This window comes from Clavelina lepadiformis, chromosome 1 (assembly GCF_947623445.1).
Source record: "Clavelina lepadiformis chromosome 1, kaClaLepa1.1, whole genome shotgun sequence".
Lineage (NCBI taxonomy): Eukaryota > Metazoa > Chordata > Ascidiacea > Aplousobranchia > Clavelinidae > Clavelina > Clavelina lepadiformis.
Window position 1 is genome coordinate 11,633,045 of NC_135240.1, and position 15,967 is coordinate 11,649,011.

General features: G+C 34.8%; 2 protein-coding genes across 2 annotated transcripts; one reads left to right on the forward strand and one right to left on the reverse strand.

Annotated features, from left to right (window-relative positions):
- Positions 1 to 56: 56 nt before the first annotated feature.
- On the forward strand, positions 57 to 6,783 carry LOC143447896 (putative ATP-dependent RNA helicase ddx6). The gene is made up of 12 exons (XM_076947782.1): positions 57 to 278; positions 453 to 516; positions 735 to 867; positions 1,613 to 1,714; positions 3,876 to 4,022; positions 4,223 to 4,317; positions 4,450 to 4,572; positions 4,911 to 5,039; positions 5,124 to 5,240; positions 5,392 to 5,557; positions 5,638 to 5,747; positions 5,825 to 6,783. The coding sequence occupies exons 1-12, from the start codon at positions 124 to 126 to the stop codon at positions 5,894 to 5,896; spliced, it is 1,413 nt and encodes a 470-aa protein (XP_076803897.1). The 5' UTR covers positions 57 to 123; the 3' UTR covers positions 5,897 to 6,783.
- Positions 6,784 to 6,916: 133 nt separating this feature from the next.
- On the reverse strand, positions 6,917 to 10,396 carry LOC143447830 (HEAT repeat-containing protein 6-like). Its single transcript, XM_076947778.1, has one exon. It carries the CDS (start codon positions 10,305 to 10,307, stop codon positions 6,924 to 6,926), a length of 3,384 nt encoding a protein of 1,127 aa, XP_076803893.1. The 5' UTR covers positions 10,308 to 10,396; the 3' UTR covers positions 6,917 to 6,923.
- Between the last annotated feature and the right edge of the window lie 5,571 nt (positions 10,397 to 15,967).

Consider the following 15,967-nt stretch of genomic DNA (forward strand, 5'->3'; position numbering starts at 1 on the left):
TAGGTTGCTATTTTTATTTCGATAAACTGTACTCAATAATATATGCCATACTGTATATTCAAGTTGTGAGATTATTATGTTCAGAGTTTTCAACTTGTAAAAGTCGATTAATGATTGATTAACATGACAAATGTTGCAACTCCATCCAGTCGACACAACACGGAATTGCAGATGAATCATAGCAAGAATGATGCTCGAAAAGGTCTCTCCCATTCAGTTGCAAATAACAGACCAAGTCAGAAATCTGTTGCAGAAACCATGATGAGTGGTCAAGTTGGGTGAGACATTTTTTTCATATTCATGGATCCTGTAATGCTTAAGTAAGGTATATATATATTAATACATATATATATATTCTGTGTACATTAGGCTATAGAGCTTAGTGATTTTGCACTTTTTGTAAAAAGTCTCACATTCTTAATGTTTTTAATTCCTCATATTTCTACTTGCAGCGAAGGTGAAGATTGGAAAGCCAACTTGAATCTGCCTGCTGCAGATAGACGAAAGAAAACAACTGTGAGTGTTCATTTCATAAGATCTTGTTTAATCTTGATATAGTTGATATATACCTGGTTCTATAATGTGTAATTAAGTTTTTGTTCTGTCACCAGCCAACCACTGTACATACATTGAACCTAGTATGATCTTGTATTGGTAGTTTGTGTTGGAAATGTTGATTTTAAATAAAATAAAACATTTGTGAAAAATAAACTTTTATTTTATTTGCTTCCCAGGACGTCACTTCTACTAAAGGTGTAGAATTCGAGGATTTTTGTTTAAAACGGGAGTTGTTAATGGGCATATTTGAAAAAGGTTGGGAGAAACCTTCTCCTATACAAGAAGAAAGTATTCCCATTGCTCTGTCAGGTAAAAAGGCTACTTTTTTCAATGATGTGTATATTGGTATACTGTATGGTATTTGTAGGTATAATAACTTTAGGTTTCCCATCTGCTGGGTAGCATATTTTTCTTGTAAGCAGTTTCTAGTCCTATTTATGAATTGCATCGTTAGACTCACGTAGTGTTATGGACGTTATCACGTGGTTGTTGTCAATATTTACAACTTTACCACATGCGTTGTTTCTCCATCCACTGGGTTGTAAAGCATCACTTAATTAATTCTTAATTTTTTTCTGGTTACCGACCACTTTAATAAGGGGACTGCGAACCGTCACATATGGAATTCCAAAAACTTGTTAAATTTTTGAATTTTTGGGGTTATAATACAGATTTATTGTTATATATAGCCACCACAAAATCGTGGTTGCACTTTTAAACGTTTTACTGCCATACGCTACTTTTGCAGCACAAAACCATTTCCGTGTCTTACAATGATATTGCATTTGGCGACACAATAATACATGTTGTTGATCTGTACTTCAATGACATTATGACAATTACTTCTGTAATCAGTTTAAAACTTTATTTAGCTTGATGCAGGCCCCATTAACTGAACAAATTATCAAATTAGAGACTAAATGAACTTTATAAATGAATAATTATATCTAAAGTTCATCATAGCATTCATGGACCACCTAAAACCTTTATGCAGACCACCAAGTGGCTCTAGATCCATTTTTTGAGTGTACTAACAATTCTTTGTTTGACTTAGGCCGAGATGTATTGGCTCGAGCTAAAAATGGAACAGGAAAATCTGGTGCTTATCTAATTCCAATGCTTGGTAGATGTGACATCAACAAAGATTACGTTCAAGGTGATTTATGATTTAAATTTTCTATATTGGACTTTTTGTATAGGTTTTACTGTTGTAATTGTTTATTGATGGCATTACGAGATCAGTTCACATTGCAATATATACAAAATGCTTCTTTAAAAATTGTTTAATCAAGTTCTTGGAATATTAAATGGTATCTCTACAAAGACATTCTCAGTTAAATATTTTATGGAACTTACTAGTATCTTTGTCGAATACTTTAGTGAATAGACCTACCTCTGTTAGTTAGTGACCATGTTAAACACAATTTTCTAAAAATCAATTTAAATTACTGACAGCCATCGATTTGTGCACAATGCCATGCTTGATTTACATAGCAGTTTTTCCTCGGCAGGCTTTTTCCATTTGGTCATTTTGGTAAGAAAAATTCTCTAAAGCAAGCCTGTTTTTTATGTCTCAAACGTTCACTAACTTCAACCCGGATTTTTTACTGGAATTTCTTATCGCTATTTGATTGTAACATTTTAATGCCAACATGACATGATAATGCTTGCAGGCTATAAAGCGCTTCAGTGGATATGAATTGTGTTTATAAATATTCCGTGTATGTTTGATGCTGTAAGTATGGTAACACAATGTTTAAGAGAAATGGTTTGATTTCAATAAACCAAACTTACTTTGAATAATCCTAAAAGTTTCAACAACTTATAGTATACCTTTTCAGTTGCTGCCACGTTTTTGCGCATGTTCTTTTCCTGTTTTTGAAAAAGCTTGGTAGTAAGGACGTAGAATCTGTGACTGTTTTGGCCTTAGCTTCTTTAAAAATTTGGTGTTTTTAGACTTCTCCGTTAAAAAGTCACTTTCCATTCTACAATCATTAGTACTTTGTTAACTGCCAGTTAGTTTTCAGCGCGATTGGCTATATTAACTTCGTACGTATTACATAATATTTTACTTAAGACAAACTTACTTTTGCATTGCACTTTAAAACACATAGTTGTGCAAAAGGTCCACCTTAAAAAGTGTTTTTCCTGCTCATGGGCCATGTGAAATACCTTTTTTTGTTTAACAAACTGCAGAGATTTCCAAAATTTTATGTCTGCCTTTTGCAAGCTTCATGTTTTGGTTAATTGAGGACCAACAACAATGGACTTAGCATGAAATTTTCTAATCACCACAATCCAAACTCCTTCTCGCATGCTTTTTTAGTTAAAATCTGTTAAAATATTTGTACCATTGTTTTAGGGAGAGGGTTGCGACTTGTCTTATACATACATGCAACTTACACTCAAATGAGTGCAGTAGTTTCGAAATTGTTAACACGTTCATTGATATTTATGCTAGATCGCCTAAATGTCTAACACTTGAATTGCGATAACAGATCCCTTCAAAACAAATTACATTACATTCCACATTTCCGTAGGGTATAAATGGAGAGAAACTGCTGAACTGGTAATGATCGACTTCAGTTAGCATGAAATGGCAGTTTGAATTTTGAGAACTTTTGCGTTTGGTTTCTTCAGTAATAACAGGAAAACTTGGTGCAGAAAAATTTCATATCATATTTATCATAATAATTACATACTGGTATTTTGTAAAAAAAAAAAATGTATTAAAGCATTTTGCTTATTTTATTTGTTATGAACGTTTATCAGTTGTAATATATATTCTGACCATCATATTTCACTTCGCTGAAGACTGAGGTAAACTTTCTACATTGTAGCAAGAGCATTATGAGAAAGTTTTCATCACATTTAGTGTCCATTGGCCTCGTAACATTAATAACTACATATGTGATTGGTAGTTTTTAGTCAGTGTTTACCGGTAGTATAGCAGACAACAAGCTAAGGCATCAGCATGGCATTTTTTGCAATAGCGTAGCAATTTATTTATTTTTTTGATCTTTTCATATTGTAGTGTGACAATTAATTTTTTTATGAATTGTAGAGCAAAAACAATGACTTATGCAGACATGTACAAACTAACAGTTAACAAATAAGAAAATCAAACTGACTGACATGAACAGGAAGGTCAATTTATTTGTCACTTTTAAAAATAGATATGACTTGGCCGGGATATTATTATACACACAAATAATTATCTGTGAAGTTTAACAACTTGCTACAATCCATTAAAGTTTTAATGATCTAGTGGAATAATAGTTAATGATGGTAATAATTCTTGAGGTTTCGTTTTCCAGCTCTGGTTTTGGTGCCTACACGTGAATTAGCCCTACAAACGTCTCAGATTGCCATTGAATTAAGTCGCCACATGGGTGAGTTAAATGTAATGGTTACCACAGGAGGAACAAACCTTCGTGATGACATTATGAGACTTGAAAATAGAAGTAAGAGCTTTTTACTATTGGCATAAATATTTTTTTTGTAGTTGTTGATTATATATGCTTTCATAAAACGTTTCATTGTACTAGTGGTTTATTTTAGATGTTTCAACCATTTGTTTTACTTGTAAATTTATATTGTATTTCACAACTCGGAAAGCAAATTTAGCTGAAATAATAGCTAACATCCAGAAATTATTTTGCAGTACACATTATTGTGGCAACCCCAGGACGAATTTTAGATTTGATCAACAAGGGTATAGCAAAAGTTGATCAATGCAACATGATTGTTCTTGATGAGGTACATTGAGCAAACATGACTGTAAATATTTAACCTTGTTAAATTGATAGTGTTTGTATTTTGTTTTGTTTTTTCCCTGATATTATTTACCACCAAACATCTCACTGGCTGTGGCAAACTGTTCATTTCTAGGCTGACAAACTTCTTTCACAAGATTTTAAGCAGATGATGGATAATATTGTTGGTGCATTGCCTGTCAGCCGACAGATATTGCTTTATTCGGCAACATTTCCTATTACTGTCAAAGAGTTTATGGTATGATTACTAATCTACCTGTGTACGGTGTTCATTATATTTTTCAATTATAATTGCTGATACATTGAATTTCAATAATGATTTTTGTGAAAAGCAAATTGTTATTTCCTGCTGCTATCCACGTTTTATCGTTTCATCACCTATTTCCATTAAATATTTTCTAAGGTTCCAGCACAAACTATTTCCCTGATTTTTGCAATTTAGACATTGATGTCTGAGGGCATGTTATCAGTTGTCCTTGTGGCATTCATTGCATAACATCTGTGTATCTATTGTTTGGTTGACATCTTAAAATTTGGCATAAAGCAAAATCAAAAGCAGTTGTTTTGTTTCTGAAGATGAGACACATGAAAAAACCTTACGAGATCAACTTGATGGAGGAGCTTACGTTGAAGGGTGTCACACAGTATTATGCTTATGTTGAAGAGAAGAAAAAAGTTCATTGTCTTAACACACTTTTCTCAAAGGTAACTAGAATAGATTTGGATGAAAAACACACTTACGTGGATGAATGACTGTAATGATAACATTGAATTTTTTACTTTGAACAGCTTCAGATAAATCAATCCATTATATTTTGCAACTCTACTCATCGGGTGGAATTACTTGCAAAGAAAATCACTGAACTTGGATACTCATGTTTTTACATCCATGCTAAAATGAAACAAGTATGTGAATTTTACTACCTGCAAGGATAATTTGATATTTGCTGAAATGTGTGTGTGTGTGTGTGTGTGCATTACAGTATAAGTTGCTGAAACTTACCTGCTTGTAGCTTGAATTGTTAAAAATCTCAACTATGTTTGTTTTTATTCATAGGAATATCGTAATCGTGTGTTTCATGACTTCAGACAAGGACTGTGCAGGAATCTTGTTTGCAGTGACCTGTTTACCCGTGGTATAGATATACAGGCAGTTAATGTTGTTATAAATTTTGATTTTCCAAAGATGCCAGAAACCTATCTTCACCGAATTGGCAGATCAGGTAAAATCTTTTTTCCTTTTTTATCTTGCTTTGGACCCATACTCTATATGCAACCTTGGACTTAAATTTGAATATTTTAGGCCGCTATGGACATCTTGGCCTTGCCATCAATCTCATTACCTATGATGATCGTTTCAGCCTGGCGAGAATAGAGGAAGAACTAAAAACTGACATAAAGCCAATTCCACCTGTAAGTTTTTCACCCTGGAGCTGGATTCCATCAGTTTGACAATGAGTAACAATTTTAACCTGAGCTTTGTTTTGCAGGTCATTGATAAGTGTCTTTATGTTGCTGAGTATCAGCAGGAGGCAAGCAAGGATAATGATGGTAAAGTATGAAGTCGCTGACATTTGACGACGGTTGCTGTGTTAAGTTCCACACTTATTTTGTCGCAACAACTACAAAGCAAACTCTTCTATTTCAGTTTCAGTCAGGAACTTTTGCTATAAAATGCAGACTTTGATGTCCCTAATGTCTAGCTTCGTATGAACTTTGGAAAATAGCATTTTACTATAACTGTTCTCTCACCTAAGAGTCGTGGTAGAGATATACCAGGCCTGCTTTAAATCTTTTTGTGTTCTATCTTAATGCGAAAAAACATGACCTCACTTTTTTGGTTTTCTTTACGCATGAGGTAAAAATATTGCCCACTCAATCAGTTATCAATTGTAAAATTTTCAGTTTTCCCGACAATGTACACATCTGACATGCTTGTCTCAAAAATTCTTACAACAAATCGAGTCACATTAAGTGTGTTTATGTGTACATTTACCATGTCAGATGTGAGTGTGCATTGTTTTTGAATTTTAGTAATCTCAAAATTACTTCTCAAAAAGTTTCGTTTCCTGCTGGTAGTGTAGTCAGTTGCTAAATGTACATTGACTTCAGATGCATTCCTTTACATGCATTACTTCCTAAATATTTAACTGAGTAGACCGTAAATTTTAAGTTATCATGGTATTCCCATCAGCAGTCTGTTTTTAGATTGGTTGTATTTCACTTATGGCAAAAACTGTAAGTTTTTGGATCAATCAAGTTTCCTCTGTTCTCTCTTGCAGCATCAGCCACTTCAAACTAATTTTGAAAATATCGGCTACAAGGACTGTAAAGAAAAAATATTTTGGCAACATTGTTTATTTGGTCACAACATTGTAAAAACTTTAGCAATTAATAAATTTGGTATCTTTAACAGTTTGTCATGAAATAAAAATTCTCTGGTATTTAACATTTGTGGTGCTGTTTTACTATCCACATACACAGTACAGTGCAACAAAATAACCGGCATGCATACAATAATTTACAGACATAAAAAATTACTAACGTATACGAAAAACTTGAGCACCAAAGTGAAATGCTGAATGTATTTTATTCAGATGACGGAATTAAAAAAATTTCACTGATAACTGATGCAAGGTGAATATCAAAGCTTGGCTCTTTCTCATTTCCAGTATTGAAGTAAGTCCTGATGACCTGCTTCCAATGTGAGCATGCATTATTAAAAAACTCCAGTTTTTGGTCACTAGTGTATTGGCCAAGTGCAGCATAACTTTCTGGTTCCTTGCGACTTTCCTCATTTGGCTTCTTTATGGTTTTGTACCATTTTGCTAATTGAAATTGTATCAAGTTAATCGTCACTTTATCCTGCACAGAAGAAATAATTGAAGGCATGTCATCAACAACGATTAACTTCGTGAGGTGCAGCAAAGTGTAAATGATTTCTTCCTGAAGTTTGTCTTTAAATTTGTATTCTCCAAAATCAACTGCCTCATCATCACTGCTTAGTAATGTGTTTACGATGCACATATAGACACTACTAAACTTCTTGCCATATGAATCTCTCTTTTCAGGACATCCAAGTGCTACAGTAGCCTTGATTTTTACTTTGTAATTTTTTGATGAGGCAACAGTGGAGCAAAGGGCATCAACTACATCATCTGTCCATTCTGGTTTGCCTACAGGCAATTTGCGATTACCTAGCATATTTCCACAGGCTAGGCATGCATTCCATCTTACCTTCATCAGAGAGTCTTTTAGCATGGCTTTAATGATCAATGATTTTGCTTGAAAGATTTTAGTGCAAAATCTTTCATTATGCACATGATACTCATTGAATAATCTAAGCATGTTTCCTAAAACCCTCATCATATTAAACCGTACTTTGTCTTTGCTGTCAGTGTCAAATGTATGAATAGCAATATCAAAGAGTTCCATTAAAAGTGAGTTTCCAATCTCCTTCAGCGAAAAAGAGTCAGTATCTGTTTCTACATTAATTATAATGGCATCAGTAAAATTACCAAATGACCATGCAGCATTGGACTGAACACTTTTCACAGAATCTTTCATAAGCTTTATTATACAGCCAGCAACATCTTCAACAAAGCATATATCTCTACGCAGCACTGGAAACATAATAAACACTGCCAGAGATCTGATAGATGCAGACCTAACCAGATAGTTCTCGTCACTAGTTAGGCCCATCAATAAAGTCTGGGCAAACAGTTGCAATTTCTGAGGTAATTTTTCAAAAACTATTGGTCCAATTGTAGATAGAAAATCACATATGTGACTTCTATTCACAAAGTATATGTCTTCTTGTGTGGCAACTTGTATTGGTCCAGAAAGCAACTCCTCCCAAAGAGCAAGGCTATCAGAAACAAATTCTTCATTTTGTTGATGTTTTAGTAAACTTCTTCCAATTTCCTCCAGCAATTTAAATACATGTAATTGTACAGTTGTGTTGTCAGTGGTCATACAGTAGTGAATTACAGTTGTAAGTTCCTTTAGGTATGGTTTGATTACCACAAAGTATTGCCTTGATGTGGTTGTCAGAAGTTGAAGAGCTGCTATACGTAATGGCAAGGGTGTATCAGCTGTATCAGAAGCTTGGAGACAAAGGCCCATGCAATCTGTTATCAACCACGACTGACTTTTCAGGTTAAGCGCACTAAGAGGCTTAGCAAGACATTTTCCATTGTGATGCTCAGTTGAGGATGAAGCTGGTATTTCTGTCTCCGTTATACTGCAAGCCACTTCCAATAAAGCAGGATCACTGGAAAGGATAGATATCAAAACATTTAGGGCACCCACACGACAATCCACATCATGACTAGAAAACATTATTTTACGAACTTCAGAAATGATCCCTGAAACCAAACCTTTATTTAATTTAGTGTAAGGAGCATTTGCTGCCAGCGAACTCAATGCTTTTAGAATATGAACTTGCACAAGAGCGGATCTTTCCCTTGAAATAGCTTTTAACAAGACATCATGGATATCATGTACTGATGAAGCAAGCATAGCAGAGAATGATATAAAAGATGTAGAAACTGTTTCTTGAGTTGCAAGTCCCAAAAAACTTCTACTTCCTTCAAGCATGGCACAAACAACCATCAACGCAGCAACCCTTGCTTTTGGCCCGGGGTCATGAATAATACATGAAAGCAGTGACACGTCATTTGGAGAAGATGTACCAGGTATAAATGAGTTCCAATATCCCAACATGATCAGCTTATTTGTTTTCCTTACAATCAGAAGCAAACTACCGATGGCCATCTGCCGTATTTTATGAGCAAAGGAGGTCATGGCTGATAGCTGGCCTCCTTCCGTATCAGAATAGTCGGATTCAGAACTAGCCCCCAACATCTTCAATACATCTGAGTCTGAGTTTGCCCCATCAAATGATGGACCTCTATTGACAGGAAATTTTTGTAATGATTTTGGGGTAAGTAAATTTAAACTTTTCACATTTTCACTAAGCAAATCTTGCATATTCTTAATTGGTGAGGGTTGGGAAGTATCACTGTCTGTTCTGTTTTTTGCATTAGGTTTACGAGTTCTACGTTTTTTCTTTTTCTTAGATGACTGATGTGATACCGGTTCCACTTGAGAAACTTTAGCATTCGGTTGAAGTGTGTGTGGAACAGGAAGTGGTTGAAGAATAGATGGCAACTCTTTGGATTGAGCGGGAAGACCAAATACTAAATGCTTTTTCAAAATTGCTAAAAACGAACCAATTTCATGCACATGAATACCATTAGAACCATCCAAAATATGTTGCAAACCCTTGTGTGAAGCAAAGACAACTCGATAATGTGCCACATCTTTGATGGAAGGTATTGAGTGCAAGGCATCAATGAAGAGTTGGAGGCAGATATGCATGTGATCTTCGGTCAATTTTTCTCGGCTTTCAGATGTCAGACACAAGCCTGACAAACACTGAAGACAGACTTTCTTTAACTCCAAGGAAATAGGTGCCTGAAGTAACCCACTAATACTACCACTTCTGCCATCCCTGCCAATTAACCATTCTAAAAGTTCAGGGATGATATATGCACCATTACCAAAAGTGACGGTAGAAATTGCACCCAAGACGTGTGTACATTTGTCATTGGGTATACCATTATAATTTGCTAAAACTTGTAGCCACACTTCCCTCAGACCATGTAAGATAACACTGACTGACATACTACAAATGACAATTTTTTGCTTGGCAGCAACATTAACAATCAGTTGACAAAGATGAATCAAAAATATTTCCTCCTGGCCAAACTCTTTCAAAATGCCTATAAGATGTAAGAGCATATCAGTACATGTCCATCTTGTAATAAACGGAAGTCTTTCCTTGTAATTCAACTGGTTGAGCTTTGTTAAAACTCCAAGTAATTTCGGCTTATCACAATGTTTGGGTGGTATATGAATTAGTTCCATATAGAGTTCCTTGAATATATCATCGGGTAGCCATGTATCCATGATTGTAGGCTAACTGAATTTTGGTTATCTTATAAGGTTCTAAAGCATAAAGGTAACCTTATCCTGCAAATATAAAAGAAAACCACATATTACTAGACCTCACTCTAAACATTATTACATACAATTTGGGAGAGTTTTAGAGGACCATTGTTGATGGGATCCACTGTTGCAATGAGCTCCAGTTAAAAAACTAAAAGCGTAAGACTTGTATCACTACTTCGAGAAATTCCAAATCTGACTGAAAAACAACTTTAGAAGATTATGCTGTAAACAGAGTGGCCTGGCAAGTTCATTGTGCGTTAAGTAGCAACACAGAAACACATATTATGAAACCGGAAATAAATGACGTTGGCAGTAGTTCTACCTGTTATTGTTTCTTAGGTCTTTTGAAAATTTTATATCACAAATATACCTCAAAAATTTTCACATGACATTTGAAAGAGTAACTAACGAAACCAAGAAAAATTGCTGCTGACATTTATTTCATAATTTACTTCTTCGGATGAAAATTTGCGCATCTGTGTTTATTCATGCTTAACATTGTAATTAATTTCCTAGATAGCTTTGTTTTACATTGATCATATTCATTACTCTGCTTTTGTTTTAGAGCCAGATTCACATCTTTCAGAGTAGTAATCTCACAGGCCTTTCTCTTTTAGTCTTATAACTGGAGCTCAGCAGCAAATCCAAGTTAAAGGTTCGCCAAGACTCTCTATAGTCAGATAGTGACAGTACTGACTTGAAAGTGTATACACTGTAGTGTTTGACAAGAAATCGTACGTGCAAAAACGCAATTATTGGGGAGACGAGGTGCACGTTGAAATTGATGAATCTCCTGCATGTAGGTGCCACACTTTCCACCTTTTGGTGACAGTTGTTCAAGAACCTTCATTAAGATACCTACTCAGTACCCGTACTTTGCACTACTCAGATGGCCACAAATTAATTTTTGTCTTGTTTATTCGATAACGGTTTAAAATAAATATTTTAACAAAGCTGTCTTATTGTAACCACAACTATTATACCTAGGCCTACACCCAACAGACTTACAACCTAATTCAAATTTAACTTTGAGTCAAAATCGAGCCATAGGCCAACATACTTTCTTCCATACATTTTTACATCAAACAACAGATATGTTTATATAATTAAAAGCATAATTATATTCTGTATAACAGATTAATTTACAACATTTTGCTCAACAGCTTTGAGGTGGATGTCATACAGTACCTATCATAGAACTTATGCGTCAACGTGCAAAACGAACAAACGCAAACTTCACAATTGGATCAAGCCCAAGCTGATTTTGATGATTTCTTATTGGTTAACTTTAATTACATAGACATCATAAATTTGTTGATTTCACAGCTTTGCTAATATTTGTGACAAAACTGAAAACGTTAACTCACTTTAAATAAGCATGACTGATTAAAACAAATGTTTTTATGCTGTATATTTCTTGTTTCACGTGTAAAAATTTGCTAAAGTTAAATGATATACAAGCTTTTTTAATTTCTTTTTGCCATTTCTCTTTAGAACCTATTGAAAACTTCAAAAGTTTTTATAGGTGATAAGATTTGACTTGAGACATTGCTTTTTTCTGCTATTGTGTATTGCAATATGTTATTGTAGGATAGTTGTCGTAATCACTAGTGTGTATACGCCGTAGTCGGCGTATCCACTATTCATCAAAAATACCGTAGTTGAAGGGAATGTAGAAGCATAATTTCCTAATGACATTACTGTATTATACTTTTTTATTTGCTTCACTCTGTCTCTATTTTAGTGCACTTGTGCACTTTATTCATCCATGTCAGTTTTTATATTTATTTCGGCTATAAACACCCATGTTTTTAATGTTAGAGAACATGTCCTCCACATCTTCCAACAGTGTAATTGTTTCGTTGTTTCTGTTATTTTGGTCCTAAATTTGTTAAACGTAGGGATTATTTTGTGGGTTTGGTGCCAATGCTAACCTACCATCTTATAGCACAATTCTATTATTACTATCTTGCATGTTTTTAGCCCTTGGGCTTTCCAACTTTTTCCTGCTCGTTAATTGTTCTTGAGCATGTGTTTTTTGTGCTATAACTACAACGGTTAGCACTGTAACTTTCGCTCCGCACAGTTAATGGGGAAAAGTTACCAATACAATACAAGATAACAACTTTCGACTTATATAGTGCTGAGTTGAGTAGACTTTCCGTTAGTGATAGGCCTACCTTTTTAAAGTGGTAGAGGCAAGAAAGTCGCAGCAGTTTGGCGGCTAGAGCTGTTAAGCAAGCTTTCCAAACAGTTGTTGAGCATGCATTGTATACTACTATGCCAAATTAACTTCAAGGCTGCAACAATTTTAACGAAATTCGTTAACTACAACATTAATTTTTTCGTGACATAACCGGAAAAGGTCGTTTTTGCAGTTTCCTTTTAAGTAGTTGCCCAAAACTAATATGTGCATGCTTTTACTGCTTGATTGAGGAAATGCTATGGTTACAAGTAATAATCCTTGTGAGTCGCAACCTCCGGAATAATATCTCAAAATTAACTGTGGTGATAAATCTGAAATGCTATGGTGCCTCTATATCTCGAAAGATTCGCAAGTGCCGATAGAGGAATACACGAATAAGCCGAAAGCTTAACTTTCACTTGTTACAGGGCAACATACTGGACATGCTTGATAAGTATAGAATGTCTCCTCTGAACAGCTATGTTTTCGATGATACAGACTTTGCTGATGCTGAGGTCACGGATCGACCTGATCGAGAAGAAAATATAGCTTCTGTTGATCTACCTTCTATCCAGAATCTATCGCCATTCTAAAGTTACCCTCCATTTCCTTTTCTGATTCCTCTGCCAAATTGTCTGTAGGAGTTTTCACTTTCTGTAATAAAGTCCTCCTGATATATTCTTTATTGCAAAACAGACACCGCACAAGCTTCTAAAACTCCATTAAGTATACAACTTGCAAAAATGGGTAACCGTACAAGATATCAGTCCTCTTTCAAGGAAAAAGAGGTCCCATAATGCTGGTGTTAGACGCCACAAATCATAGGTGCAGCAATCTTAACTTGAATCTCCTCAAGAAAACAGCTTAATCAAATAAACGAATCCACAGCAATCCCCAAAATGGTTCCTGCTCTATTCACAAAGCTAACAAAGCAGAAAAAGACACTAGATAAGCTTGAGCAAGAAAGGTTTATTTCATTTGGCTGTGTTTAGTGTGCGGATATTCTGCTGAAGAGAATTGGACCCAATGGTACCTCGAAAAATGCTCTGAACATTTGTGTTATGAAAATGGTTTTTGAATATTTTAGGCTTATATTTGTATTGTTTTCGCATGTTATTTTCGTTGATTTTTACTGTTTGTTTTTAATTTATTTAATTAATTAATTCGTCTGCATGTCAAGTTTATAAGCAATTTAAGAAACTTGGGTCAGTAGCCTATATAAAGCAAAAAAATAAATCCTATATTTGAAGTAAATTTGCAGCTAACATAACATTGCAGCAAGGTAAACTGTGTTAAGTTTGCTTATTTTCTTGCATTTTGACAGCTTATTAAAGACTTCCATTTTACACGTAGGTCGTGTCGTCGTAGGTCGTGTCGTCGTAGGTCGTGTCGTTTATAAAAGAAAAAGTAAAATAAGAAACAGGCTGTAGTTTGGAACTCTAAAGCTTAACTTTGTAATTTTCGACACGAGATTTCGCAAGCAAAAGCTTGCTTCTTCAGGTGTACGAAAAATATAAAGTTTAGCTTAGGAGTGCCAAACTATATCCTGTTTTTTATTTTACTTTAAAATTTGGTTAACACGGTTCAGACAACATCAACTTATAAAAGAAAATAATATAAATTCAGCAATCGTATGAAAAAACATACACGTTTGAAGCTGCGTCACACTATGCATCGTCACCGATGCACAAAATGGAGAAGGAATTGGAGCTAGGCAGTTGTTGTTATTGCAATTTTTGCTTAAGGGGTCCACATTACACACTACTTTACCCTATCTGTGCTAACACCCTTTTAATATTCCGTGTTGAAAATGTTCCTCTTCATTCACCATTTTTCATCCCAGCAAGAGTAAGCTTACATGTGTGCTTCACAAAACTAACGTGTGAGTGACGATAAAATACAATCCAGAACAATATCATAGTGATTTGAAGTTGTTACTACTTTTGCTGATAAATTGCACCCTACAGTTTTTTCTCTTGCAACTTTATAAGTCTGCTGTCTCGCAGGTCCACTCTCAACGTTAAAAATGTCTGTCATTGACAAACACAGACTAATTTTTACTCGTATTTTATTGCAATACAAATATAGACTACAAGCATTTCACCTTGTTAGGTTGAAAGAAATTTAGCAAAATTTTCATTATAAGTCAATATGCGAAACCCATAAGTGATCGACCGGCAAACAGTCATTTCTTTTCAAAGAAAAAATACGCAGACTATTTTTCATTCAGGTAAATTCGTTAGCTTTCCATAGTCACAGGCCTACACTGATGTCAATGGGCTTTTAATTTATTACGTATACGTTTTCACTTATAGGTATGAAAAGATTATTCGATTAGAATTCCATCCAAGATTAAAAAACATTGCACCAATGGTCTATGTTTATTGCAGCTACAGGTCCAATGTTTTTGAGCTTTAATGTTAAAAGATCATAAACGCAGTTGCAAAAGTGTAATTTTGCAAGACTGTTCAAAAAAGCTTAAGAGACCTAAAAAACAATGGCTGTAGGTCTATAACACAGCATTCAATTCGACATGATATTTGTACCCTTGCTAAGTTGCTTCGCAGGCATATCCCCAGTTAAAAACCAACAGTGCTTTATAGTTAGCCTGTAACTTAACGACCTAATCATACAGACTTTTCAGAGAACTGTTTTCACCAAGTGACAATACTTTGTAGAAATGATATGTTTGTGATTAGTTTGTTAGGTACTTTTTATGGTATCTTTGTAACGTCGAGTAGGCTAGTTCATACTTTTTTGTGCACTATAGCCTATAATTAGCTAAATATTAATGCTAAGTATTGCACATTAATTAGAACATTAATATTAACAGGTGTAGATGTCACTGTGATAAATTTGATCATGTCTTCAATAACTATTTGGGCAAAATACTCACCTTGCACAGCATACGATGACCTCAATAGCTCAGGAAACTAACACTTGTTAAACAAGTCTTTTCTTGTACTCTAAGCGCGTACTAAGGTAATGTTTTCAGCAAATCGGCAATATATTACTTTAAAACTGTTGTTGTTGACTTACGATTGACCAGTAGTATTCGTTTAAGTGTTGAATCGACCGACGTTTAGGTTAATCAAGTAGACGTTTTGCGTGTGTTCGCCGTTTTCTGGGCAGACCTATCTGGGACAACAAGTTAGCCAAACCAACAGCAAAGTTTAAATGGGTAATTAGACGGTAAACTCACTAACAGAGCAGCTGTCAGGAGAGTCGAGAGTGTTTCAAAGCCAGATATTGAAAATATGGTTTAATTAACTCGCAACCGAAAGTTCAAGAAAGACTACAAATTTGCTTATAGCTATAACCGCTTAAAATAAAAACTTGGAAGTATTTGTAAACTATAGGCCCACTTCATTAATGACGTAACTTTCAAACGAAATAGTCTAAATAAGATATTAAATACCTTAAGCAAAAAGGT